This window comes from Oncorhynchus masou, chromosome 31, assembly GCF_036934945.1.
Source record: "Oncorhynchus masou masou isolate Uvic2021 chromosome 31, UVic_Omas_1.1, whole genome shotgun sequence".
Classification (NCBI taxonomy): domain Eukaryota; kingdom Metazoa; phylum Chordata; class Actinopteri; order Salmoniformes; family Salmonidae; genus Oncorhynchus; species Oncorhynchus masou.
In genome coordinates, this window is record NC_088242.1 from 25,319,281 (window position 1) to 25,347,243 (window position 27,963).

Genomic DNA, 27,963 nt, shown 5'->3' on the forward strand with positions numbered 1-27,963 from the left:
TAATCTTCCTTGTCAATAATCACATTTATTGAGAGGACATTGACCATGCACACTATTGGAAGGAAGAAATATACTCATCAATAACAGCCTTGTTGGGATTAGAATAGTACCTGATTATAGTATTTTAATTGACATTATAATCAATAAAAACAATGGAATCATTTTTTTAAACGGACAAGTCCTCCTCTAGACCTAACACTTAAAGCTTGGAAGGTGAAGGGGTACACCACAGCATGACAAGCATGTACCGCTCTAAACAGTAGTAAGTGAAACATTATCAAAAAACGCATTTGTATTAGGAACTGCCATAGGAAGATAAAGTGAGAGTTTTCACAGACAGTTTTCTGTACAATCAATTATTTGTAGTTCCAGTATATCAGTGATAGCTATTGGCTTATGGTTTCCATGTAGAGAAGTAAGATCAATTAATGCCCAAATGTGCTAGTTTCAGCTTTTGTGGTTTATGGATAATAGTTCATAGGACTAATATTTTACCTTTTTATATACCAACGTACAATAACCAACCTTGAAATATCCCCATTAAAACATTTATACTGAACTCATATACAGATTTATAACAAAAATATTTATTTGTTCTTTCCACCTAACCTTTCACGTGTGTTGCCTGTCAGTCATTACTGCTACAATCGTAGAAGGTCAAAAACATGCCAATAATAGCATTTAGGAGAACTCTTATTTTCCTGAGAAATAAACAGATAAACTTTAAAGCTCCTCAAAGACATCACTTTCCAAGCAATTCACACTTTGGTCCAGTGTAGAACTACACATTGCACATTTTTCATGAAAAGAAGAATATATACTTTCTTTTCGAGTGCTGTCAAAAATACATGGGCCTACAAACACTTTACTGTGGCCATCACAGATACAAACCATTCAGGGGGAAGGCCTAGAACTGTAAAAGCATCATGTGTTATCAAACGTTAATAACAAAAGTTCTCGTTAAATAAATCCTTCTTGTTTTTGGTGCGACTCCAGTAGAATCTCGACCTGTTGCCAGCAGGTACAAAGTAGTAAGTACTGTAACTTCCTGATACAGACTTTTTATAATAAGTCACAAGTAATTGGGCCGACAGTGATGCTTTCTTACCCATCTTAACGTCGCCCCAGTCACATTGAATATATCCCCAAAACACATTATTTTAAAAAGATCAATCAATTACCAACATAACATAAAAATAAAAAAAATCTACTCACATAATACCGTACACACCAAACACACACATAAAAAATATTCAAACAAACAAAAACCATAAGTAAAACAAAGTTATCTTAAGAGCACAGATTTAAACATAGACTCATATATGAAGTAGATGGAGAAAGTAAACAGTATAGTGGGTCAATTTCCTTTGTTTTGGTCCCATACCTACCACTCTCTACCAACGTGAAGCGAACCGTACCTACCACTCTCTACCAACGTGAAGCGATGCGTACCTACCACTCTCTACCAACGTGAAGCGAACCGTACCTACCACTCTCTACCAACGTGAAGCGAACCGTACCTACCACTCTCTACCAACGTGAAGCGATGCGTACCTACCACTCTCTACCAACGTGAAGCGATGCGTACCTACCACTCTCTACCAACGTGAAGCGATCCGTACCTACCGCTCCAACAGCGTGAAGCGATCCCTACCTACCACTCTCTACCAACGTGAAGCGATGCGTACCTACCACTCTTTACCAACGTGAAGCGATCCGTACCTACGGCTCCAACAGTGTGAAGCGATCCGTACCTACGGCTCCAACAGCGTGAAGCGATCCGTACCTACCGCTCCAACAGTGTGAAGCGATCCGTACCTACGGCTCCAACAGCGTGAAGCGATCCGTACCTACCGCTCCAACAGCGTGAAGCGATCCGTACCTACGGCTCCAACAGCGTGAAGCGATCCGTACCTACCGCTCCAACAGCGTGAAGCGATCCGTACCTACCGCTCCAACAACGTGAAGCGATCCGTACCTACGGCTCCAACAGCGTGAAGCGATCCGTACCTACCGCTCCAACAGCGTGAAGCGATCCGTACCTACCGCTCCAACAGCGTGAAGCGATCCGTACCTACGGCTCCAACAGCGTGAAGCGATCCGTACCTACGGCTCCAACAGCGTGAAGCGATCCGTACCTACCGCTCCAACAGCGTGAAGCGATCCGTACCTACCGCTCCAACAGCGTGAAGCGATCCGTACCTACCGCTCCAACAGCGTGAAGCGATCCGTACCTACGGCTCCAACAGCGTGAAGCGATCCGTACCTACCGCTCCAACAGCGTGAAGCGATCCGTACCTACCGCTCCAACAGCGTGAAATGATCCTGTGTACATGTGCAGATACTGTGTGTGACTTGCATCTCGCTTATCTGAATATTTGCGGTGCTGCTCGTGGCAACGTCTTTCAGCTGAGTTAACCTTTAAATTACAATAGCGCAATGTTCAAAGACTCAGTGACACGGTTTAAAAATGACATTAGTGCTCTATGTGGGAAATACTGAACATGATCTGCTAGCTGTAAAGAGAAAAGGTGATTGGTTGAGTCAAGTTGAGGGCGCAGAGATAGGGTTCAAAGGTCTTTTAACACAGCCAGGTGATAGGTCAGAAGAGCTGAGGATGGTGGGGTAGTTGCATTGTGGCGTATCTGAAGAGAGAGTTGGGCTGAAGACAGAACAGAGATAGTGTCCACTAGCAAGTACTGTAGGTGTGTGTGTTTAACATCGGACAGCGTTCCCATTCTCCATCTCTGTGATCATGACAGGGAGCAGGCTGCGGGGTGGAGGGGGGCGGAGGGGGTCCGTTAGGGAGGAGGTGAGGGAGGGTGTCAGGGAGGGCATACGGACACGAGGAGCCTCAATGGAGTTCCCTCTCACAGTGATGTGGTCCCAGCCACCCTGAGGAGAGCGAGAGGAAGAGGGGAAGAGAGCGAGAGAGAGAAAGATAACAGACGTAGAGAGAAAGTCAGACAGCCCCCCTACCAAGAAAACCTTCAAAGTCATTGGTGTCTCAGAAGCATGTTGATGGGTTAGGGTCAGGGTTAGAGGTAAGGTTAAAGAGTCTCACCCCAATGCCGTAGTCCCACGACTGTCCCTTTGGCTCCATGGGCTGAACCCCCAAACGGTGGCAGACTGTCCCACAGCTCAGACTGTGGCTGCCTTGCACCTTGTCAGCTATGATCCACACCTACACAAACACAACGAGGAAGGTTGAGTTACTCAACTCAGTGCAAAGTCAAGAGCGTTGAATTTTGAGAAAAGAGAAAGTCTTTATGATTCCTTATTGCCGACGACAACCACCCAGGTTTTAGATCGTAGGTTCTGCTCACCTGGTCTAGAGGTCCTACGGAGACCTTGCGTACATTGTTGCAGATGTGTTCCCATGACGATCCCTGGGGGTAGCTGGGAGTCAGGCCCTGTCTGAACCACAGGTTACCTGGATGGAGAGCACCAAATTAAAATCATGACACAAATAAATCATTGCGATGGCACAACTAATAGACAGCTGATAATAAAGACAAGTGTCATAGTAAGTCATGAAATTATTTTCTGTTGTACCATTTTGATCCACAGTGTAGACCGACGTTCTCCCTACAGACACCTGTTGGAGCTTCTGTCTTTCAGGACAGGGGATGTGGTACCAGCAATCTCCTGCAGGGGGCAATAGTACATTAAACAGCCAGTGGTTAGTCTACTTTCATCATAAGGTGCATCTCTGTGATATGAACCAGAGCCCAGAGAGGTAAGCTCCTCCAGAAAGGAAAAATTGAGCCACAGTATTACTGTAAAGCACTTTGTGACAACTGCTGATGTAAAAACAGCTTTAGAAATACATTTGAGTGACTGACTGAACTGTTGATTAGCAGTAAGACTGAAGGGAGAACCCTGGGTTCTGTCAGAGTGTGTGGGTTCTGCGTGGTTCTCTGGCTGACCTGCAGGGCTCTCTGAGGACACAGAGCCCCTGTAGAAGGCAGATCCATCCCTGGCAATGGCCCACACCTGGTTGGCCCCACCGATGGAGATAGACTTAAAGGGCTGGTCTGTGCCCACGTGAAGCCACGACGTCCCCTAGGAACACACACAACCACTTCGGTTATCAAATACAATGTGTGCGTATTCACAGTGAACATGTGTGTTTACATATGTGTGTGTGTGTGTGTGTGTGTGTGTGTGTGTGTGTGTGTGTGTGTGTGTGTGTGTGTGTGTGTGAGACTCACAGCAGGAGTCAGTAGGGTGACCCCCAGTCTACAGAGCACGTCTCCCTTGTTACTGATGGCCCACAGAGGGATCGGCTCAACACTGCTCTGAGCTCCACACAGGACGATGGTCACGTCACTCAACGGGATGGGTGGGACTTCCTGCCACGGCCCTGTGGTCGTCAGTTTGCACTTCCTGTCAGAGGAAATACACTATATATACACACACACACAAAAGTATGTGGACAGCCCTTCAAATTAGTGGATTCGGCATAGTGCCAACTGTAAAGTTTGGTGGAGCAGGATAATGGTCTGGAGCGGTTTTCATGGTTCCGGCTAGGATCCTTAGTTCCAGTGAAATCTTAAAGCTACAGCATTCTAGATGATTCTGTGCTTCCAACTTTGTGGCAAAAGTTTTTATTTAACCTTTAACTAGGCAATTCAGTTAAGAACAAATTCTTATTTACAATGACGGCCTACACCGGCCAAACCTGGACGACAATGGGCCAATTGTGTGGCACCCTATGGGACTCCCAATCACAGTTGGTTGTGATTCAGCCTGGAATCAAACCAGGGTCTGTAGTGATGACTTAGCACTGCGATGCAGTGCCGTAGACCGCTGCACCAATCGGGAGCCCAGTTTGGGGAAGGCCCTTTCTTGATACAGCTTGACAATGCCCCCGTGCACAAAGCTGTGTCCAAACAGAAATAGTTTGTTGAGATTGGTGTGGAAGAACTTAACTGTCCTGCATAGAGCTTTGACCTCAACCCCATCGCACACTTTTGGGATGAATTGAAATGCAGACTGCGAGCCAGGCCTAATTGCCCAGCATCAGTGCCCGACATCACTAATGCTCTTGTGGCTGAGTGGAAGCAAGTCCCTGCAGCAATGTTCCAAAATCTAGCGGAAAGCCTTCCCAGAAGAGTGGAGGCTGTCATAGCAGCAAAAGGGGGACCAACTCCATATTAATGCCCATGATTTTGGAATGAAAAGTTCGACGAGCAGGTGTCCACATACTTTTTCAGTTTACAAGGGTTGTTAAAATAGGAGATAAGTCGTAACTAGACCAGTGTACCACTAGTTAATTAAGTGTGTGTACTGGGGTGGAGCAAAAACATGCACTTCCTGTAGGTCCCCAAGACCAGGGTTGAAGAACTGTGTCCTAGAGCTAATCTAAGGTCAGTTATTGTGTTTCCCTCAATGTCAAAGGTTAGGATTTAGGTAGAGTAAAGCTGATCATAGATATGTGCTTACGGGCCATTTTTCTACCTAGAGTATCACCTAGGTGGGTGCTACACTTCAGTAGTGGACTATCCAGCCTACCTACAGAGGAGGAGAAGTACACAACGAATGAGGTGCCTGATGCACTGCACCGTGCTTGTCTAAGTAACTGATTGACGCTGCTCCCTCTCTATGCCATCAAAGCTCCATCCTCTGAAGTACTGCCCGGCCCTTCCGAACTACCCTGCTCAACAACACCTCGTCATCTGATGCTGCGGATGACCATCGCTAGACCTGCCAGATCTCCACGTTTGTTTAGTTTGTTTTTAACGGCGTCTTTGAGATTCTCTTTGTAATGAAAAGCGCTATATATTATTATTGTGTGCTGACTAAAGAAACAGTGAATGAGGGAACAGAGCCATTGTTGTGTACATACAGTACCTGGCCCATCGTCTACGACGAACAAAGTCCTTCAAGGTCTTGTGGCCATGATACGACCTGGAAGAGTACATACAGAGGGGAGAGAAAATACATGACAGTGACGTAAACAAATATTATGGATGCTTTCCTAGCTGGGAAAAGATTCAGCTTGATGTGATAGATAGACCAATGAATATGTATTGGGGAGGGTTAGGTACACTCACCTTGGGAAATCAGCTGCGTATTGCCAACCCTCTCGGTCTGTCCCCCCGGAGATCCCATAGTCAATGGTCCAGTCTGCTACCTGATAAGAGACAGAGCAGTTAGCAAAACAAGTGTCACACCCTGATCAGTTTCACCTATCCTCGTTATTGTCTCCACCCCCTCCAGGTGTTGCTTGTTTCCCCAGTGTATTTATCCCTGTGTTTCCTGACTCTCTGTGCCAGTTCATCTAGTATGTTAGTCAAGTCAACCAGAGTGTTTTTCACCATACTCCTTTTGCTAGTCCTCCCGGTTTTGACTCCTGCCTGACTCTGGACTTCTTTCCCACCTGCCTGATCATCCTGCCTGATCATCCTGCCTGGCCAGACCTTGATTCTGCCTGTCCTTCGGTACCTTTTGGACTCTGAACTGGTTTGTACCCTTTTGCCTGTCCACGACCAGTCTCCTGCCTTCCCCTATTGGATTAATAAGGATGGTAAGACTCCAACCACCTGCCTGGGTCTCGCCTTGTGTCATGATAACAAGCGTTGTTTGTAGGACCGTTTTAGACATCTACTGCTACTGTGTGGATGTTTAAGTTCAAATGTGACATTGTCCATAGAGCTCGCCAGCTTGTAGTCCGTGACCTTTATGAATTATGAAGCCTTTAATGTGCTTGTTTTTGATTACATAAATGCAAAAAAGAAAGAAAGACTGACATTGGCTGATGAAGATAATCTCGTTTTAAAGTTTACGGTCTCCTAAACCTGTTAACCACAGACCTTATTTTTTCTATTTATCCAAAACTCCTACAAAATTCCCATTCATTTCCCCATAGGCTTTGACCAACGAGCCATGGCAGAATTAGTGCCTACAAAAGAGTTGTCATTACTATTGCGCTCTATTGAGGGTGAACTGGACATATTTTGTCCTGCTAGTGGTACCCACCCATGTCCAGTGAGGGGATGGAGGTTTGGCGTTGGCCTTGGTACACTCCTGCAGTCCTGTTGCATCACTCCACATGTAACGGTCTGTTGGGAGGCCTCTGTTGGTATATCCTGTTACTGGGTTCCACCTCTGGTTCTCATAGATGTAGACACACTTCACATCTGTCTGGGTGAAGATGTTATCTGTGCTGCTGGCCAGACCTGACAAAGACAAGAGAGGTTATAGTCAGGGGCTGAGATCAAGTAGAGCTGATAAATACCCTTTCACCCTGACCAAACTGGACCTGCACTTATGTCCACGAGCATGTTGATTTTGTCTATCCCCACCAGACGCGATCACGACACACGACACAAATAACAAATCTAAATGTGAACCAACTTTATCAATTTGGGGACTGTTCAACACTTAAAATAAACATTCATGGACATTAAGCTAGCTGGCTAATTAATTAATTTTCCAATGCTCGCACACACAACGTTGCCAGTTTGGTTTCCCCATTAGTGGCTATGTTTGGCATATGCTTTAAGTCCAGTAGGTTTATGTTTGGCATATATGTGTTTACCCTGGAAGAATCCCCCTCCATAGCCGGTGTAGACCCAGGCAGTGTGGTCGTAGCCTACCCCCCAAACCACCCCCAGACTATTACACTCCACCAGACGTAGGTGGCCCCCCACCGGACGCCAGAACCTGCAAACACACACAGACCGGGCAGAGCAACATGTGGTTAGAGACAAAAGAAAGAAAAGTGACTTTCAACCAATGTTTAATCAGTTAAGACTATTCAGTTGTAAGTGCATATATCTGATCAATAAATATCCATCTATTTATCCACAAATAACTCATTCACGATGTACTGCAGGTTTGTCTTCATAGGTCTCATTTATCAAGCCTGTATAAAGCATTGATAACATCCCAGAGGATGTGTCTTACATCTGGTCGCAGGGTGTGGGGTAGGGACAGGCTTCCAGGCTAGGCGAAGGCTCACAGACGAAGATGTCTCCTTTACAGGTGACTGACCAGATGGCTTGTTTAGAGGGGGGACCCTGGATCCCCCGGGAGTCACAGCACGACACACTCAGCAGGGCCAGCTGGGGGTACAGAGAAACATAGTCAAGACATTAATGCCCCACTTTTACCAAACTACAACTTCTAAAGGACGTATATAGCATACATAAAGTCTTCATAAGCCCTACATATAGGCAAAGTCATACTACATAAAAGGTTTATTTAAAAAGATTGTCTGGTTCTTTGTGGCATAACCCTTTCGCCATCCATAATTTAGCATGACATTTGCTTATGAATAAAACATATGATATTCTGTGAAAAGGGAGCACTGTACTTTGTGACAGGTTCAGATGGAAGACAGTGATCATATAACCTACCCAGTCGTGCATCTCCACCTCAGTGGCAGCAGCCAGTCTGATAGGCCACCTCTGTTTGGTCCTCTCTGCTGTGTAGATGGCAAACGTGTGTTTGGAGTCATTCAGCACCGGCACCAAGATAGTCACCTCGTTGATGAATGCATGCAGGTACTGGAGAGAGGAGGAGAAAACGAGGACTAAATAACTCATCTCAGAAAACACCCACACACAGGCACTGTGGCCCTCCCCTCACCTTCTTCTCCTCGTTGAAGTTGTAGTAGAGGAAGAGGATGCCGTCCTGGTTTCCCTCTGGTCCTGAGAACTGCTCCAGGGCAAACCTCACGTCCACCCACTTATGGGGCTTCCAGTCCCTCCACCACTGCATGGTCCCTTTCTTCACCCACACAGACTGGGAGGGAGGGAGAGAAGGAGGGGAGGGAGGGAGACTAATCAGCGTCTATACAACAAGGACAAGTCATAAACAAAACTCATTAAATCAAGACAAGCAACCAAAAAGTAGCAGTTGTAAACGTTCAAGTTGTCGGTACCTGTTCTACGGCCTGTTCGTAGTGTTTAAAGTGGTCCATCTCTCTCTTAGAGCGTTCGCTGAGCTGCTCAAAGATCTGTTTCCGCCAGGCAGCTGTCTGGGCTGGACTGATGGACAGACTCATGGACTGGACTGATGATGCCAGGGCTGGGAGAGACAATAAGACAAAGGTCCAAACTTTATCAACAACGTGTGAGGAAACACTACAGTGGCTCAACAACAACAAGGGAAAAGCAGTTTAATTGCGAGTTGGAGCTGGGGTTTTGCATATCCCTAGGCTTGTTTTAATATACAGGAGAAATACAATATCTACAGCATCTGTGTCTCACCTGTGGCAGAGTTGAACCAGTTGAGCTGGGAGTGACAGTTCACACCACAGCCTCCTCCACTGACCCATGCCCAGAGCGGGTGTTCATCTGCCCCATACGACTCCCCCTGACACAGGGTGTAGGTGGCCACCGAGGACAGACTACAGGTGTCAGCCGAGTCCCCTCTCACCACGGCAGGCCCCACAGCCAGGTGAGTCTGGGTCTCTTCCAGGTCCACGTTACTCCACTGGGGGTCCCCAAGCCCTCCAGACAGGCTGGGGGAGAGAACCAGAGCCGGAGGGGGACACTTGGCCTCTGGTTCCCCAAGAGCGACTTCCTCTTCTGGGATAGAGGGACTGGCAGTGGTGGCAGCGGTGGCCCCCTCCTGTTTGACCTCACGGTCGGAGAGCATCTCAGAGATGAAGCTGTCGCTGGTGACCTTAGGGATGCGTGGTTTGGGGACGTCGGGGTCGATGGGAGGGGGCTTGGGGGGAGGAGAGGAGGGGCATGCCCCTACTTCTAGGACCGCCCTCTGTGGACCGCCCTCTGTGTCCAAGTCTTCACTCATCACAGACTGGGCTTGTACCTCACCACTGAAGAAACAACCAGCACTGTGGGACAGGAAGAGAGATATTAGTATTACGCAGAGCACCCAGCCAGCAGACTGTTTGGCTAATCGTTTTATGGAGATGAGATTGCCCAAGCATTGGAAATGTGTCACAGTATTCCGTGTCCATGTCCACCTGTGCAGACTGCTAATGCTGGCAGAGGAGTGGGACCTGATGTCTCCGTCTCGGGGCACGTTGACAGCCTTCCAGGCTTTACCACTCAACTCACTGGAGGTCACACCCTGACGGAAATACACTGCCCGGTCCACACAGCTGATACCCCACACCTGGACAGAGTGAGAATAAACATACATTGACCTGTGTAGAATGCCCGACCAAACATGTTTCAGCACTATGGACAGCGACAAGTGAATCTTTATAAACCACACTCAGAGAACTTACCAGACAATCTATTAGAAGGTCTGTTAATAAACATTGATCAAATCCTTACCTGGTCGTTGAGGCCCACGTTGACCATGACCATCTCCCCGACCATCCCGATCCAGCCTGAACCACATGGGTTATGGGAGTTGATGCCACGCCTGAACCATACCTGACAGATACAGAGAGATAATCATCAGGAACATACTGCTGACAAGGGAAGCGTTAGAGAGCATACATGAGAGTGTTTCATGTAGTCTTACTTTGTTGTCCTTGGTGACGGCCCAGACTACGTTGTCCCCCACAGCTACGTGGATGGCCCCGGCCTCTGGGTTGGGAGAGTCCACCACCACCCAGGACGAGCCTGGTAGAGAGAGAAGAGGAGGAAAGACACCATTAGACACAATCTCAGGCTCTCTCTCTCCCTTGCACACACACAAACAGACACAAACATGCGGCCTCTCATTCTCTATGTCTCTCTCTCTCTCCTTCTCGCTCTCTCTCCCTCTAACACGAATACACACACACACACTTCCTCTGTTAACCAGCCACCTTGTGGGCAGTCTCTGGTGATGCCCTCCCTGACGATGAGTTGTCCTTCCCAGAGCACAGCCCAAACCAGGTCCCCGGGACCACAGCTGATCTGCACTACCTCCCCAGGCAGAGACACCTCCTCCCAGCCTTCCCCCTCTGGACTGTGGTGGTGGATACCCTCACGAAACCACACCTAATGACCAAGATCAAAACACACACAGGCAATTAGTCAATCAAATTGATTTGTTCGTTTAGAAATACATGTGTTGTATGTGTGTGTTTTGTGATCTCTGGAGATATGACCTCCCCCTCTGAGCTGTGTGTGCGCGTGTGTCCATGCCATTCATGTGTGTGTGCATGTATTAGTGTGTTTGTGCATTTATGTGTGTGCGCATGTAATACCTTGCCCTGTAGAGAGACAGCCCACAGAGACAGCCTCCCCCTGGGCTCCTCACTGATCTCCCAGCCCCCACAGCTGATGTCATTAAAGGGGTCTGGCAGGGGACCACTGTGACCCTCAGATGGGATCTGGTAACACATAGAGATACGGGTCAACACACAGGCCTAAACAAACCTACAGTACATGATGAGTACAGTTCAGTACACAAAGAAAAAATTCACAGCAGAGGCATACAGTTACATCCTAGTTGTGGCAGGTGATTATATTGCTCCAAATACACACCTTGGCCCAGGTGTTTGTGGCCTTGTACCTCCTGTACCGGATCCATCGCCGGCGACGGACACACGAGTTCCACTTCTTGTCTTTGATGTAGGTGGCAGGGAAGTCCAAGGCATAGGTCCAACCCTGCAGACAAATCCATTCACAGATGCATCATCGTAGGTGAGGGTAAAACAAGGACATAGAGGGAGTGAAGGAAAGAGAGAGGGAAAGAGAGAAGGTGAGAACAGAGGGAAAGTCTAAAATGGGGAGACAAGAGAGAAAGATAACGAAAAGACAGCGAGAAAGAGAAAGAGAGTGAGAGTGTGAGAAAAACAGCGAAGAACGACAGACACTCACTCCTTTCTCTGTGGGTTCTCCTCCAAAGTTCTCGTCGATGTACCAGTCCCCCTCCCACTCCCAGTTGGTGGAGGGAAGAAGGAAACTGTCCAGGGGTTGGTGTTCCAGCCCTGTGATGTCACTCCAATGCCAGCGGTCGCTCGGCAACAAGTGATCCGAGAAGTTATCCTTGGGATTCCATCGCTGAGAGAGAGTTACAAGAATCATAAATGCAGCAGGTGCAAAAGAAGCACAAATATACACACACACACACACACACACACACTAGTGATGCGCAGGTCAGCTGTTTGTACACCCACCCGCAATTTCTAATAACCCACCTGCAAACGCCCGACTATATATGATAAAGTGAAAATCTGCACCCAACCCTAACCCACAAATATAGAAAATGCACTGTACAGTCAGGGGAAGAATAATCTTTTGACAGGCCTTTTTAGATAGTCCTACGTTTCTGCTTATGTTTTCTGACGTTTTGGTAGTTAGTCAACTTGTCTATAATTAGACACATACAGCTTCTCTTCTATCATTACTTGTTGCCCTAGAAGACTAAATAAACAGTTGGTGGCCAGAATAATGTCATAAATTGATAGAATGAATGCTTCAATCTAGTTGACGTCGGTAAAGTTTGTTTTCTCTTTCATCTCTGCTCCTCTAGTGGAGCAAAAACGTTTATGGACCAGGGAGAAAATGCAATAACACAAAAAAAAAAACTGGAAAGATTTCCCGCGCAAAATCAGTTTGACTGGTTTTATGAAAATTAAAAGCTGTTAAATAGACCCAACACGTTGCTGATAAGACTTCAGTTCGGCTTGGATGCATATTTGATGTGGTTGAAATAGTATCCGCTTTTATGATACTGATAAAGATAGCATCTTTACAGTCACTAACCGATTTCATTCTCTCAAGATGCTGAAATAAATCAATAATATATTTCTTCACTCCTGTTCCAGAGTCAAAATTAACATGTGGTGTATAATTGTACTGCAAGGAATGCTCAATTCTGCAAGAGTTAATATTATATTAGGTTATGTGAAAGGTTATAGACCTACAGTCAGTATCCAGATTTCAGTTAGGCTATTATTCCATCCATTTAACCCATCTGAACAGTCGCCTACTGTTCCCTTGACGTACCATTTTAGCCTCTACGGGATCGGTCCCTAAACTGTTGCTCAATATGCAATAATGTGACTAGAATGACGTTGTAAACAGCCAACTTTCCGAGACATAAACATGTCTTATATGGGCAGGAAACTTAAATTATTGTTAATCTAACTGCAGTGTTCAAATTACAGTAGACCCCCCTTAGTATTTTTGGATGCTCTCTATAGTTTTGTACTTGAAAATGTATAAATTGACCAATTCGGCACATTTGGTCAAACTCAGGGCAGACTTGATACAAAATATTGTGTAGTGATGTAATTCTTCACTGGATAGGTCTGAAACGTTGCACACACACTACTGCCATCTTGTGTACAACGCCAAAATTACACCTAGAATCCTATCCCAATGTATGGCCTTTTAAACAAAAAAATTGAAAACGCATGCTTTTTTGTTTGTATTATCTTTTACCAGATCTAATGTGTTAAATTCTCCTACATTCATTTCACATTTCCACAAACTTCTAAATGTTTCCTTTCAAAATGGTATCAAGAATATGCATAGCCTTGCTTCAGGTCCTGAGTTACAGGCAGTTCGATTTGGGTATGTAATTTTAGGCGGAAATGTTTTAAAAAAAGGGTACGATCTTTAAGAGGTTCCCGTCTTGTGACTGTCAAATTTGTATGGCGTCTCACAATCACACATAACATTCCCTCATTAAAATGCAAATCAATGAATAACATTTTTCACATGCGTTTTTCTGGATTTTTGTTGTTGTTATTCTGTCTCTCACTGTTCAAATAAACCTACCAAGAAAATGATAGACTGATCATTTCTTTGTCAGTGGGCAAACGTTCAAAATCAGCAGGAGTTCAAATACTTTTTTCCCCTCACTGTACTAACCCCAGATAATGAAAGTGATAAATGAAAGAAGAACCTCAATGTAGCCTAAAGATATGACTTGCACAATAATTATACATTTATGGATTTTCTACTAAAAAATATATCTTTATTCAACCCGTCCGGTACCCACCCGCCCTTCATCCACACAATATTTCATGACCCTAAACCTGTCCGTCCCGAGGACACGACACCATGTACCTGGTTCTCGTATGTCTCCTCCTGGTAGCGTATGGGTACATCACTAGAGTGGACATTCAGGTAGATGTGGTGGTCACAGGCGATACCCCAGCAACACTGCTGTACTGCTGTCACCCTCTTAAACTCTAACACGGCATCATGACACTGCTCCCACTGCTGCCCTCCGGTGGACAGGCTGTAAACGCGCCCGTACACATCCACTGCCCACAGCAGGGACACAGACATGGTCAGGCCTAGGGAGAAGGAAGACATAACAAAGAAAGATGCCTTGTTTTCATTTGGAAAGAGGGGTGAGAAATGGGGAAGAGGAGGATGGACAAATAGCAGAGGTCACAGAGAGGGAGGAGCATAAAGGGTGTATGGAGGAAGAAAAAGAGAAAGTGAGTTCCCTCAAATTACCCTCATTACGAGGCACACACCCAGCCAAACTGCTTAGTCTAATAATACAGAAATCCTATTTCTAATTAAAACAGTCCAGTGATGTAGCTAGGATAGCCAGCAGGCTAGTGAGTCTGAATCAGCATGCTCACTGCTGACCTTCTTTTCAGCTCTCCCTCGTGGCCCTTGGCCCTGCCTCGTCTCTCTTCTGGAGGAGTGCAGAAGAAGCTGTAGTACAGAGTCTGCCTCTATTCCATCTATCCATGTATGGGTAAAAGCAGTGGTGTATAGTACTTCAGTAAAAATACTTTAAAGTACCACTTAAGTCAGTTTTTGGGGTATCTGTACTTCACTTTTTATATTTTTGGCAACTTTTACTTGGCTATATTCCTAAAGAAAATAATGTACTTCCTACTTCATACATTTCCCCTGACACCCTAAAGTACTCGTTACATTTTGACAGAAAAATGGTCCAATTCACACAAGAGAACATCCCTGGTCAACCCTATTGCCTCTGATCTGGCAGACTCACTAAATACAAATGCTTTGTTTGTAAATGATGTCTGAGTGTTGGCGTTTGCCCCTGGCTATCCAACAATAAATAAATAAAAAGGAAATTGTGCTGTCTGGTTTGCTTAATAATATAAGTCAGTTGAACTTATTTATACTTTTACTTTTGATACTTAAGTACATTTTAGCAATTCCATTCACTTTTGATACTTAAGTATATTTAAAACCAAATACATTTAGACTTTTACTCAAGTAGTATTTTACTGGGTGACTTTCACCTTCACTTGAGTCATTTTCTATTACCTTACCTTTACTTTTACTCAAGTATGACAATTGAGTACTTGTTCCACCGCTGGGTAAAAGGCAAAACTGACCTTACACCAGTGTCTAGGCGAGGCAACCCATTACATCCTATCCTGGTCCCAGTACGTTATGTAATGCCTGGGGCGAGGGATGCTCTACGAAGTTGTAGCCCCTGTCACAAGCAATCAATAAACTAGCCAGAGAGATAAACCTGTATACTATCTGAAGCAAGCTGCGATCTGATCTAGTGACTCGCCCAATTAACTCGAGAGTCTCTAGATACTGCTACTTGCTAAACGGCAACATTGTCAATCACTGAGAAAATACTGTGGCACATGAATTACGTTTGCTACATTGTAATAGGATGGCGATTGATCAACATTGATACATTGTTGATTATCGGGCACCTATGTGACACATAGTAGCTAAGCTTTTGGTTGGTTTACAAAGTAGTCTACTGTTAGCATGCTAAACTTATCACAGGTAGACTGCAGTTGTTGCATAACAGCTGACTACTGCTATCAGCAAATCTACAACCACATGAAGGACACTCAACATTACAAACGTGGCATGACTATACATACAATGAATGGCCTAGCTAGCACTGAGTAAATATTAGCTTGACATTGATCTTTAAGCGTTACAGGGAGGCTTACCACTAAAGCACAGCAATACATGTAATAGTTAGCAATATCTCATCCCTTACCGTGTGTTCTCTCTCATAAACGGTATGGTAAGTCACTGCAATTCATTCGTCATATCAGATTGAATATACCATTAATTGCGATATTTTCTTTAATCCGAAACAGGAAGTGTGGTGTTTTACTGTAAACGCGGATTGGCTGCTGCACCAAATGAACCAATGGCTGAATTTGTCCAGTAGGCGATGATAGTAGTTTCGTTATTATAGGGCATTACAAGATCTGGATAATAACATTGGAGAATGTAATACAATCTAATATAATACAATACAATACAATATTGCTCTTGTCTTTCCTTACCAGAACTGATTTTGCTGATAGCTGTTTTATTGAGGAACGTTTTACTTAAAGTGATTGTGATGTGCTGTTGCACTGACTGTAAGTCTGCTAAATGGACAAAACGTAAAAGTCAATTTGGTTTGAACAGAAATGGGCTTTACCACCAACACCCCCAGACAGACAGACAAACATACACTGGATATAACCACTAGAGAGTGGATGTTATAGAATTCCCTAGGCATGGACAGTAATGTTCTACTGACAATCCCCAGTGTTGTCTCATGCTTTTCCTTCTAAATGTGTCTTATGACCTGACACAATAGTAGTGACAATTGTGGTAAACATAGACATCTTTATTGAAATATTTATGTGTGTGTGTTTATGTTAATCAAATTAACGTAACTTAAAGTAATTTACTATGGGGCCGGAAAGAATGGTAGCCTACACATTCATTCAATATAAAAAACGACTAATTCAATAAAAGACAACCAAAGCTTGTTATTCTCCATTTCATCTCGTGTATTAAGGGATGAACAACATTTTCAATTATTATGCAAGTCTTCATATAGATACACAGTAGGCTATGGCAGTACATTGCAAAGCCAATATATTAAGGACCATGTAAGGTTTATCCTGTTTCACTGTGAGATAACATTACATTAGTCTACATGGTGCCAAGAAATATATATATATATATTTTTTTTTTTCAGACAACCATTTTGCCCATGATATATTTACAAAACTTGAGGACAAGGACAGAACATCATGTTACATCCTTTTCCTTCTCACCTTTAGAGAATGAAAACAATACACATCAGTATCTGAACAGAGATAGAAGAGGAGGAACCATGTCCAGTGTTCTTTTCAAATACTTATTTGAGATGGTAATCATCAATTAGCATGGACAGCAGTGTGGTGTGTATCATGAATTACTCTACACAGAAGGAAGATTTTTAAAAACGGTTGACTCTTTTGACATACTGCATGGCTCATACTGTATTTCTACCACAAAACAATGTGATTGTGATTTGCAACAATTGTGTATTTGTATGCACACAACCTTTAGCTTACCATGAAAAGCCAAAGATAAATTTCCACCCTACAATTATTGTATAAACATCATGAACTTTTGAACAAGTATGAAAAAATACCATCTAAAAGTATGAAGAAAAGGCATGGCAGGGTCCATATGTCAATGCATTCCCCATTCAGAATACATTCATTTAGTAGTCTATGTCAAATCAAAAATCACTTATTTTAATTTGAAAAATGTACACTACTACCTGCTAGGCATAAATGGATTGAATCAACTTTGTTTCCACGTCATTTTAACAACAGAACATATTTGTGATGAAGTTGAATCAGCATGGAAAACAGATTGGATTTTGCGTGAAGTCTTCAATATAAGGGAATTTTGTCTTTTTTTCAACCAACTTTGAACCTAAATCCAATGACATGGTGTAATTTTTTTGTTGATTTCACATTGAATTCACATTAGTTGACAACTCAGCCAACTGTCAATCAAAAATAGACACTGAACGGATGTCTGTGCCTAGTCGGTATATTCATTCTTCCATAAACTCTCACTGTTTAAACTCAATTTGTTTCATATGTTTACACAAATAGTCTCCCCATTTAAAAATGGGCACGTAATAATGAAAAAGTAAACAATAATTGAGCTCTTCTTTTCCCAACATGTGTCTCTCTCCCATCATTCCCACAACTACTACAGACAGATTATTATTATTATTATTATTCATTTTGTATCTGAGTGCTGAAGAGTCAGGAAGGTAGCCTGGATATTAGTCTGTCTCAGCACTGCCCATATTTATTGTCACTTCACTGGTCTGTTTTACAATGCAGTTGCAACGGACCGAGCAACAACGGAGCTGGTTTTCTGAAGCAGAGTAAAATCCAGGCTCTGGACATCTTGTCGGACTGTGATTCTGAAGTGTTGGTGGCGCAGAGATTCCAAGCTTCATAAATCCTCTGTCTGGATGATCCCTGGTTATCAGACGATTGGTGCTGATCTGTCATTGGTCACTGTAGGTCTCAGTTTGACAGTGGCAAAGGGATTCCCACCTCTGGAAAATATTTCAAAACACATTGTAATAGGTGAGATCCTTATTTTTTGGGGGTCAAATTTCCCATCAAAATCAATGCATAATCCATGCGATAGGTTATAATGTTATAACATAGTTATTATATGACTTACCCCAGAAAGGGAGCCTTTCCAACCCCATTGGGTAGAGAGATCTGTTTACAAAATGAAAGAAAGAGAAACACTTAAAAGTCAAGATACATGCTGTGCATATACATGCTGATACATGCTGTGGGGCGGCAGGGTAGCCTAGTGGTTAGAGCGTAGTGGTTAGAGCGTTGGACTAGCAGCCGGAAGGTTGCGAGTTCAAACCCCCGAGCTGACAAGGTACAAATCTGTCGTTCTGCCCCTGAACAGGCAGTTAACCCACTGTTCCCAGGCCGTCATTGAAAATAAGAATGTGTTCTTAACTGACTTGCCTGGTTAAATAAAGGTAAAATTAAAAAAAATAAAAAATTTAGTACATGTTGTATTGCCTCCCATGCAGCTGTGAGTGTGAAAGGTTGCTTCTAGTTGTCTCTAGTCAGACAGGTTGGATAAGGATGTCAACTGTCAACACATATCGTCGTTGTGTCACTCCCAAGTGAAGAACTCTGGGTCGTACGGAGACGGAGTGTACCATGACCTCACGCTGGGAGTCAGGAATCTAGAATGTCTAGAAAGGCCAGCACACAGCTCACCTCTAGAAACATATGTAGAAACACCTCTAGAAACACCTTTAGAAACATCTCTAGAAACACCTCGAGAAACACCTCTAGAAACTCTCTAGAAACACCTCTTCTCTGAGTAGATGGAAATCTTATTGTAAATCCAAACAAGTGAGAGTGATGAAGATAGTTTTAAATTAGATGCTGAGCTGATTACTTAGCTATGTTTTAGGATGTATGAACGTGTATCTATCTAACAAAAAAGGTCTGCACTCTCAGAAATTAAAATAAAATATCTGATGATGGATGAGAGTAAGCAAACCCTCTCCAAGTTGTGTTAATTTTGTATCCTTATCTGATGTTTTGAAGATACAATCTAACAGTGGATCAGCCTGCAGGCTGTTAAGTTTTTGTACTGCACAAGAACACTGCTGTAGTAGGCTTATTCAAACTACTTCAGGACATAACCAGTACCCTAACATTCCACTAGAGGGCAGTCTGTGTCCAGAAGTGAGGGCACAGAGGCACCTATGAGAGAGGCCCCATGGAGTGGCTTACATCAGAGACCATTAAACAATCTGGCAGCGACAATAACAAAGCAAAGAGCAAAGTCATCTCTCTACGATCACATGATCAAATGGAAGTGGGGGGACGGAAGCAAGAAAGTATGGGACTTCTAGAAAGGAAAGGGTGAGAGGTGGGGAATGGAGAGAACAGATGGGGAGGCAACTAGGAGAGTTAGAGAGAAAGAGAAGGAGAAGAGCAGATGGGGGGGGGGCATGGGGGAGAGGAGGGGAGAGAAAGGGGAGGGAGGGATGCCAACTCTATTACGATAACATCCCTAACAGCAGTGTATTTCTCTCAAAGCCCTGAGGCAGCAGTTCCAGCACACAAAGGCAATGAGAGGAGAAAGAGAGACTACTTGATTACTTCATTCTCAAACCAGCTGACACCGTGCAGGTCCTAATTGAAGCTGTGTGGATAGGCAATATTTCTGTGTAGACCTATACCCCCCTTGTCCTCCCTTCTTCCTTCCTTCCCTCCCTCCCTCCCTCCCTCCCTTTCTGTGTCCCTTCCTCCATTCCTACGCAGAGACAAAACCAGGCAGGGAGCATTTTTTAAATGTCTTTTCGAGGTGACAGCTCTCTCTCGTTCTCTTTATCTCTCTTGCTCCTCCTCCACCTCACTCTACTTATGTGCTATTTAGAACCTATAAGGGTTCTTTGGCTGTCCCTATATGATAACCGTTTGAAGAACCCTTTTGGTTCCAGGTAGAACCATTTTGGGTTTTTATTTAGAACCCTTTACAAAGAGAGTACTACATGAAGTCCAAAAGAGTTCTACATGGAACCTAAAAGGTTTCTACCTGAATCAAAAAGGGTTCTCCTATTGGGAAAGCTGAGAGTGTGGCAGACAGGGATTACATTAACACACAACCTCAAAACCCTGTTTCTGTCATGACCTAGCTTAATGTGTTCCTGGGGGTGGGAGTACATCCCTAACTAGCCCAGGGGAAAATACACTAGTAAAAAGTCTTCCACGTTAGGTCATCCAACAATAAACCTGAGGAGAGTGTGGAGGTTTAACGTTCACCCTAAGGAGACCGTTTCCCAGCATATGGGCTGATAAACAACACTGAAATCAAAGTTGTTCAGACATTTGAGAGACCCCGTAGGTCAATTTAAAGTGGGTTGCTGACTGTACTGTAAGGTGACAATATGGAAGGGATGACTGGGTTCTGACCGTGTTTTGGGGTGAGGGTGTGGAGGAGCTGACCATTCTGACAGGGCTACTCTCCTTCCCGTCACTGTAGTCTGGCGGCGGCAGCAGAACAGGCTCCTCCTCTTCCTGTTCCGGAAGACTGGCCACACTCAGACAGCGCACCGGTGTCCCCAAACTGTAGACATAGACAGATACACACACATTTTAGAACTTTACGAGGTCCAAAATAACCTTGTTTGTACTTATTCTAGACACTTCTTGAAAGACCCTCAAAGATTTGAGAGGATTGGGTAGTTGTAAGCAATATCATAAGATTATCACATGGTTATATGTGTCTTGGTCTTACCTGTTTGAGATCAGTGGTTCATTGTAAGGTCGGCAGTATGATGAGGGAAACCACCCCCGCCTGAAACAAACACAGACACACCAAAATATTTGCTAAATAAAACAACAATGAATAACATCATTAAAAAATATATATACTACCGTTCAAAAGTCTGGGGTCACTTAGAAATGTTCTTGTTTTTGAAAGAAAATCACGTTTTTTTTGTCCATTAAAATAACATCAAATTGTTCAGAAATGCAGTGTAGACATCGTTAATGTTGTAAATAACTATTGTAGCTGGAAACGACAGATTTTTTAAAATGGAATATCTACATAGGCGTACAGAGGCCCATTATCAGCAACCATCACTCCTGTGTTCCAATGGTATGTTGTGTTAGATAATCCAAGTTTATTATTTTAAAAGGCTAATTGATCATTAGAAAAACCTTTTGCAATTATGTCAGCACAGCTGAAAACTGTTGTTCTGATAAAACTGGCCTTCTTTAGACTAGTTGAGTATCTGGAGCATCAGCATTTGCTGGTTCAATTACAGGTTCAAAATGGCCAGAAACAAATACCTTTTTTTCTGAAACTCGAGAAACTGCGAGAAATTGCCAAGAAACTGAAGATCTTGTACAACGCTGTGTACTACTCCCTTAACAGAGCAGCGCAAACTGGCTCTAACCAGAATAGAAAGAGGAGTGGGAGGCCCTGGTGCACAACTGAGCAAGAGGACAAGTACATTAGAGTGTCTAGTTTGAGAAACAGACGCCTCACAAGTCCTCAACTGGCAGCTTCATTAAATAGTACCTGCAAAACACCAGTCTCAACGTCAACAGTGAAGAGGCGACTCCGGGATGCTGGCCTTCTAGGCAGAGTTCCTCTGTCCAGTATCTGTGTTCTTTTGCCCATCTTAATCTTTTATTTTTATTGGCCGGTCTGAGATATGGCTTTTTCTTTGCAACTCTGCCTAGAAGGCCAGCAACCCGAAGTTGGTGCCAACTCTGAGAGACCTTAGATCTGCATCTATAGGTTAATAAGGCCTGAATTATTGTGTAATAAAGGTGTAATAAATCTTTGTAAACATGTAACAAAGCTTTACAAACGCTTAATACCAGTGACGTCAATGAGCTTTTCTAAACCTGTAATAAAGCTTAATAAACCCTTAATAACCAGTAAATAGTGACTTACTGCCAGATCTTCTCCAGGTTAATGAGCCTTTATAAAGGAGTAATAAAGCTTCAAAAAGGTTCATAAAGGCCTTATTAACCAGTGAATAGAAACTCACTGCCGGGTGTTCTCCAGCTCTCCATACAGCCATCCGTCCTTGTCCTCCTGGATTAGCAGCATGATGATGTCACCGTCGTCAAAGGAAAGGAGTGTGTTATTGTTGCCGGCCGTGTGAGGGAAGATGGTTCTGACCCGTTGCTTCCTGCCCACGTTCAGCCCTGAACCTATCGACACCGACCTGGACAGAGACAGACTGCCACCGTCCTCCATACTGCCTTGGTCTGTAAGGTCAAAGTTCAAGTTAAATGTTTTTTACTATCAAATTGCAGAAAGACAGCAAGGACTCTCTGAAATACCTGATATTTACAATAGCAGAGTTCAAATTGCTACTTTGCTAAGTATATCAGGAAGAAGACATGGCTTATAGCTACTGATTTATAACCCTGGTCTAAATGACCATGCGGAGAAGAAAAATTGCATCATTAAAGAGTAGAATTGGTTTTGCAGCGTAATTTTCTGTATAATTTGAACATTCAATAAAAGAAGACATGGAGAACAAACGAAGTAAGAACAGATACATTAGCAGGATTAAAGGGAAGATGCAGCACAATTTGAAGGGAATTCAGTAGCCGTCCTGAACCTTCTTTGGATTTCTGAATATGATCTGTCAAGCACATTTACTCAATAAAGCCCCGGTGTAGAAGATCAAATATTCCTAAACAAGACATTACATGTAGATTAGGACAGCACCTATACTTATATCTCTGTTATCTATTTTATCCATTTGTACAAGTCAGATTACGAAAGGCAGCATACTTACATGGGGAAGGTGGTGTGAGACTCTGTAAAACTAAACATAATCTCTGTATAAGATACCAGCTACCAGAACCTGCTATATATTCACATTTTTGATATGGAGTACATGTACGACTACACACACAATGAAACACATACCCATACTTCAATACAAAGACTGAAGCCTGAGGTGAGGCTGCAGTAGTACCTGAGTTGTGGTCTGATGTGGAGGCATATGTGGATGTAATGGAGGCGTGGGGGACGTCCTGGTTGAACATGTTAACCAGTGGACTGATCTGGGCCTTCAGCTGGGGGGCTGGTGGGGGAACCATCGAGTCCCCATTGTTCTGATTGAGAAGACATAAAACAGGTTATGTTATGTACATGCAAGTCACAGTACATGCGATCCATCTAGAAGAGCAAATACCATTTATGAGAAGAGCCAAGCCTTTAAACCAAGTAAAGCGGTGAATGATTGTCCTTCTCTTGTTAAAGCGTTGTAACAACAGTGTAATAACAGCCATGACGTCCCACTCACCCTGTTGTAGCGCTCAACGCGAGGCGAGGCTTCTGGGGATCCAGACACGGGAGTGCGGAGCCCCTTTATCATGGTCATCACTGTGTCAGGGACCTTGGTGGCATCGCTGCATTTATCCTGCCAGCTGGGCAGCTTCACCGCCAGCAGCTCTTTGGCCTACAGTGCAGATAGATATAGACCAGTTATAAAGGTGCAATAAAGCTTTATGAAGCATTCATAACTGTTATATGGCCAAGTTAGGGGGAGCATTGGTTACAGTGCTGAACAACACATAGAATCTCAGCCATATCAACCCCAAGGTGGGCATAATGCCTCTATTTGGTAGATTTGAATCCTGCTGTTGTTGATGTGACTAACTAGGAAGTAACCCCTCTGTGTATGAGGATGTCACATCCCTGAGTCTTCCTTTAAGTCAAGGTTAACTAAGGCCTAACAAAGTTGATTTACTGTTTAACGGATGCCCCGCTTCACATAAATATATTTTTTATGGTTTTGAACATTTAATCGATTATTTTGAATTATTATTGTTGACGAAACAAACAATTCACTTTGCTATTGTAGTAGGTTGGATTCTGTTCAATTCCCTTGTGAATCCAAATAAAAATGTGTAAATTATGAACAGTAATTTTCAGCCCAAAAAAACTGTAGCCTACCATTTTTTTAACCTTAATTTAACTAGGTAAGTCAGTTGAGAAAAAAATCTTATTTACAGTGACGGCCTAGGAACAGTGGGTTAACTGCCTTGTTCAGGGGAACAGTGGGTTAACTGTCTTGTTCAGGGGAACAGTGGGTTAACTGCCTTGTTCAGGGGAATAGTGGGTTAACTGCCTTGTTCAGGGGAACAGTGGGTTAACTGCCTTGTTCAGGGGAAGAGTGGGTTTGTCACGCCCTGGTCTTAGTATTTTGTGTTTTCTTTATATATTTTAGTCAGGCCAGGGTGTGACATGGGTTTTTGTATGTGGTGTGTTTTGTCTTGGTTTTTTTTTCATAGGTATTGGGATTGTAGCTTAGTGGGGTGTTCTAGCTTAGTCTATGGCTGTCTGAAGTGGTTCTCAATCAGAGGCAGGTGTTTATCGTTGTCTCTGATTGGGAACCATATTTAGGCAGCCATATTCTTTGAGTGTTTCGTGGGTGATTGTCCTTATGACCTTGTTTCTGTCGTGTGTTAGTTTGCACCAGTATAGGCTGTTTCGGTTTTCGTGTTACGTTTGTTGTTTTCGTATTGATTCGTGTTTTTCCTTGTTTCATTAAAATATGAATCACAATAGCCACGCCGCATTTTGGTCCGACTCTCCTTCGCAAATAGAAAACCGTGACAGAATCACCCACCACAACAGGACCAAGCGGCGTGGTAACGGGCAGCAGCAGGAGCAGCGAAATAAGGATTTCTGGACTTGGGAGGAAATCCTAGACGGAGAAGGACCCTGGGCTAAACCACGGGAGTGTAGCCGCCCCAAGGTGCAGCTCAAAGAGGAATGGACATGGGAGGACGAACTGGACGGTAAAGGACCCTGGGCACAGCCTGGAGAATATCGCCGCCCCTAGGAAGAACTGGAGGCGACGAAAGTGGAGAGGCGCTGGTATGAGGAGGCAGCACGGCGACGCGGATGGAAGCCCGAGAGTCAGCCCCAAAAATGTATTGGGGGGAGGCTCACAGGGAGTATGGCGACGCTAGGTAGGAGACCTACGCCAACTTCCTGTGCTTACCGGGGGGCTAGAGAGACCGGGCAGGCACTGTGTTATGCTGTGGTGCGCACGGTGTCCCCAGTGCGGGTGCATAGCCCGGTGCGGTACATTCCAGCTCCGCGTATCGGCCGGGCTAGAATGAGCGTCGAGCCAAATGCCATGAAGCCGGCTCTACGCATTTGGTCCCCAGTGTGTCTCCTTGGGCCGGCTTACATGGCACCAGCCTTGCGCACGTTGTCCCCGGTTCGCCTGCATAGCCCAGTGCGGGCTATTCCACCTCGCCGCACTGGCAGAGCGACCGGGAGTATTCAACCAGGTAAGGTTGGGCAGGCTCGGTGCTCAAGAGCTCCAGTGCGCCTGCGCGGTCCGGTCTACCCAGTACCACCTCCACGCACCGGCCCTCCGGTGGCAGCTCCCCGCACCAGGCTTCCTCAGCGTGTCCTCGGCCCAGTACCACCAGTGCCAGCACCACGCATCAAGCCTACAGTGCGCCTCGCCTCTCCAGCGCTGCCAGAGCCTTCCTCCTCTACAGCGCTGCCGGAGTCTCCCGCCTGGCCAGAGCTGCCAGTCTGCAAGGAGCTGCCAGTCTGCAAGGAGCTGCCAGTCTGCAAGGAGCTGCCAGTCTGCAAGGAGCTGCCAGTCTGCAAGGAGCTGCCAGTCTGCAAGGAGCTGCCAGACCTTCCAGTCTGCATGGAGCAGCCAGAGCTGCCAGTCAGCATGGAGCAGCCAGAGCCGTCAGTCTGCCAGGATCCGCCAGTCAGCCAGACTCTTCCAGATCTGCCAGTCAGCCAGACTCTTCCAGATCCGCCAGTCAGCCAGGATCCGCCAGTCAGCCAGACTCTTCCAGATCCGCTAGTCAGCCAGGATCTTCCAGATCCGCCAGTCAGCCAGGATCCGCCAGTCAGCCAGACTCTTCCAGATCCGCCAGTCAGCCAGACTGTTCCAGATCCGCCAGTCAGCCAGACTCTTCCAGATCCGCCAGTCAGCCAGACTCTTCCAGATCCGCCAGTCAGCCAGACTCTTCCAGAACCGCCAGTCAGCTAGACTCTTCCAGATCCGCCAGTCAGCCAGACTCTTCCAGATCCGCCAGTCAGCCAGACTCTTCCAGATCCGCCAGTCAGCCAGAATCTTCCAGATCCGCCAGTCAGCCAGACTCGTCCAGATCCGCCATTCAGCCAAGATCTGCCAGAACCGCCAGCCAGCCAGGATCTGCCAGAGCCAACTACCTGCCTGAGCTTCCTCTCAGTGCTGAGCTTCCTCTCAGTCCCGAGCTGCCCCTCAGTCCCGAGCTGCCCCTCAGTCCCGAGCTGCCCCTCAGTCCCGAGCTGCCCCTCAGTCCCGAGCTGCCCCTCAGTCCCCGAGCTGCCCCTCAGTCCAGTGGGGTCCTGGGTGAGGACTACTAGGCCAAGGTCGGCGGCGAGGGTCGCCTATCTAAGGACGCGAGGAAGATGGACTAAGACTTTGTTAGTGTGGTCCACGTCCCGCGCCGGAGCCGCCACCATGGACAGACGCCCACCCGGACCCTCCCCTATGGGTTTTGGTGTGCGGCCGGGAGTCCGCACCTTGAGGGGGGGGGTTCTGTCACTCCCTGATCTTAGTATTTTGTGTTTTCTTTATCTATTTGGTCAGGCCAGGGTGTGACATGGGTTTTTGTATGTGGTGTGTTTTGTCTTGTTTTTTTTCATAGGTATTGGGATTGTAGCTTAGTGGGGTGATCTAGCTTAGTCTATGGCTGTCTGAAGTGGTTCTCAATCAGAGGCAGGTGTTTATCGTTGTCTCTGATTGGGAACCATATTTAGGCAGCCATATTCTTTGAGTGTTTCGTGGGTGATTGTCCTTATGACCTTGTTTCTGTTGTGTGTTAGTTTGCACCAGTATAGGCTGTTTTGGTTTTCGTGTTACGTTTGTTGTTTTTGTATTGATTCGTGTTTTTCCTTGTTTCATTAAAATATGAATCACAATAGCCACGCCGCATTTTGGTCCGACTCTCCTTCGCAAATAGAAAACCGTGACCAGGTTAACTGCCTTGTTCAGGGGAACAGTGGGTTAACTGCCTTGTTCAGGGGAACAGTGGGTTAACTGCCTTGTTCAGGGGAACAGTGGGTTAACTTCCTTGTTCAGGGGAACAGTGGGTTAACTTCCTTGTTCAGGGGTAGAACGACAGATTTTTACCTTGTCCGATTGGGGATTCGATCTCACAACCATTACGGTTACTGGCCCATCGCTCTAACCACTAGGCTACCTGCCGCCCCCATTTGGGTTGTGTGACTGCAAAACTTGTTTTGTAGATACTTTAAGTTGATTTGGGCATTCAATTTATGGGACATAATAGATGCAAATCAGCCTGCAAACACTAAGGTAAGATAAATATGACAAAACTGTAAAATTTACATTTTCTGAAGAAAGTGTGTGCTTGCAACAGCTGTCTAAAAATATTTGTATGGTAGAGGGAGAAGTCTTAAATGTAGAATTCAATCTGAATCGAAGCTTAAACAGTTAGTTCTAGAAAGAATAGGTCTGATTACTTTAGTAGACTGCTAGTATTCAGACCCCTTGACTTCTTCCACATTTTGTTACGTTACAGTTTTATTCTAAAATAGATTTTTAAAAAGAGTTTATGCCTTCATCAACCTACACACAATACCCCATAATGACAAAGCAAAAACAAGTTATTAGACATTTTAGCAAAAAAAACAAACCAAAAAAAACAACATAAGTATTCATAAGTATTCAGACCCTTTACTCAGTACTTTGGCTACGATTACAGCCTCGCATCTTCTTGGGTATGACACTACAAGTTTGGCACAC

General features: G+C 44.8%; 2 protein-coding genes across 8 annotated transcripts in view; both read right to left on the reverse strand.

Annotated features, from left to right (window-relative positions):
* Positions 1-9: 9 nt before the first annotated feature.
* On the reverse strand, positions 10-15,969 carry LOC135523651 (tectonin beta-propeller repeat-containing protein 1-like). 5 transcript variants are annotated; one of them, XR_010452843.1, is made up of 25 exons: positions 15,838-15,969; positions 13,941-14,173; positions 11,742-11,924; positions 11,406-11,528; positions 11,126-11,251; positions 10,742-10,916; positions 10,453-10,553; positions 10,260-10,361; positions 9,944-10,095; positions 9,222-9,811; positions 8,894-9,039; positions 8,599-8,754; positions 8,367-8,516; positions 7,915-8,072; positions 7,547-7,671; positions 6,985-7,184; positions 6,060-6,139; positions 5,857-5,913; positions 4,215-4,389; positions 3,930-4,065; positions 3,556-3,648; positions 3,327-3,433; positions 3,065-3,184; positions 1,979-2,895; positions 10-1,946 (listed from the first exon to the last, which is right to left on the reverse strand). XR_010452843.1 is itself a non-coding variant. In XM_064950463.1 (24 exons), exons 2-24 carry the CDS (start codon positions 14,163-14,165, stop codon positions 2,716-2,718), a joined length of 3,660 nt encoding a protein of 1,219 aa, XP_064806535.1. In that variant the 5' UTR covers positions 14,166-14,173; positions 15,838-15,969; the 3' UTR covers positions 10-2,715. The 5 variants fall into 5 exon arrangements, 1 of the variants encoding a protein (XP_064806535.1); XR_010452845.1 differs by having other exon boundaries at positions 10-1,722; positions 1,915-2,895; XR_010452844.1 differs by having other exon boundaries at positions 10-1,722; positions 1,851-2,895.
* A 622-nt stretch (positions 15,970-16,591) lies between these two features.
* Positions 16,592-27,963, reverse strand: part of LOC135523654 (brain-specific angiogenesis inhibitor 1-associated protein 2-like protein 1) — a 44,702-nt gene continuing 33,330 nt past the window's right edge. Inside the window, exons 8-15 of one of the 3 annotated variants that reach the window (XM_064950468.1) lie at positions 23,470-23,625; positions 23,140-23,278; positions 22,957-22,986; positions 22,195-22,417; positions 20,928-20,987; positions 20,636-20,756; positions 18,327-18,367; positions 16,592-18,195 (exon numbers count right to left, since the gene is read on the reverse strand). In XM_064950468.1, the coding sequence (XP_064806540.1) occupies positions 18,123-18,195; positions 18,327-18,367; positions 20,636-20,756; positions 20,928-20,987; positions 22,195-22,417; positions 22,957-22,986; positions 23,140-23,278; positions 23,470-23,625 (843 nt within the window). In that variant the 3' untranslated portion in view covers positions 16,592-18,122. Of the gene's footprint in view, positions 18,196-18,326; positions 18,368-20,602; positions 20,757-20,927; positions 20,988-22,194; positions 22,418-22,956; positions 22,987-23,139; positions 23,279-23,469; positions 23,626-27,963 lie in introns of all 3 variants that reach the window. The other 2 variants (XM_064950465.1, XM_064950467.1) reach the window with 2 other exon arrangements.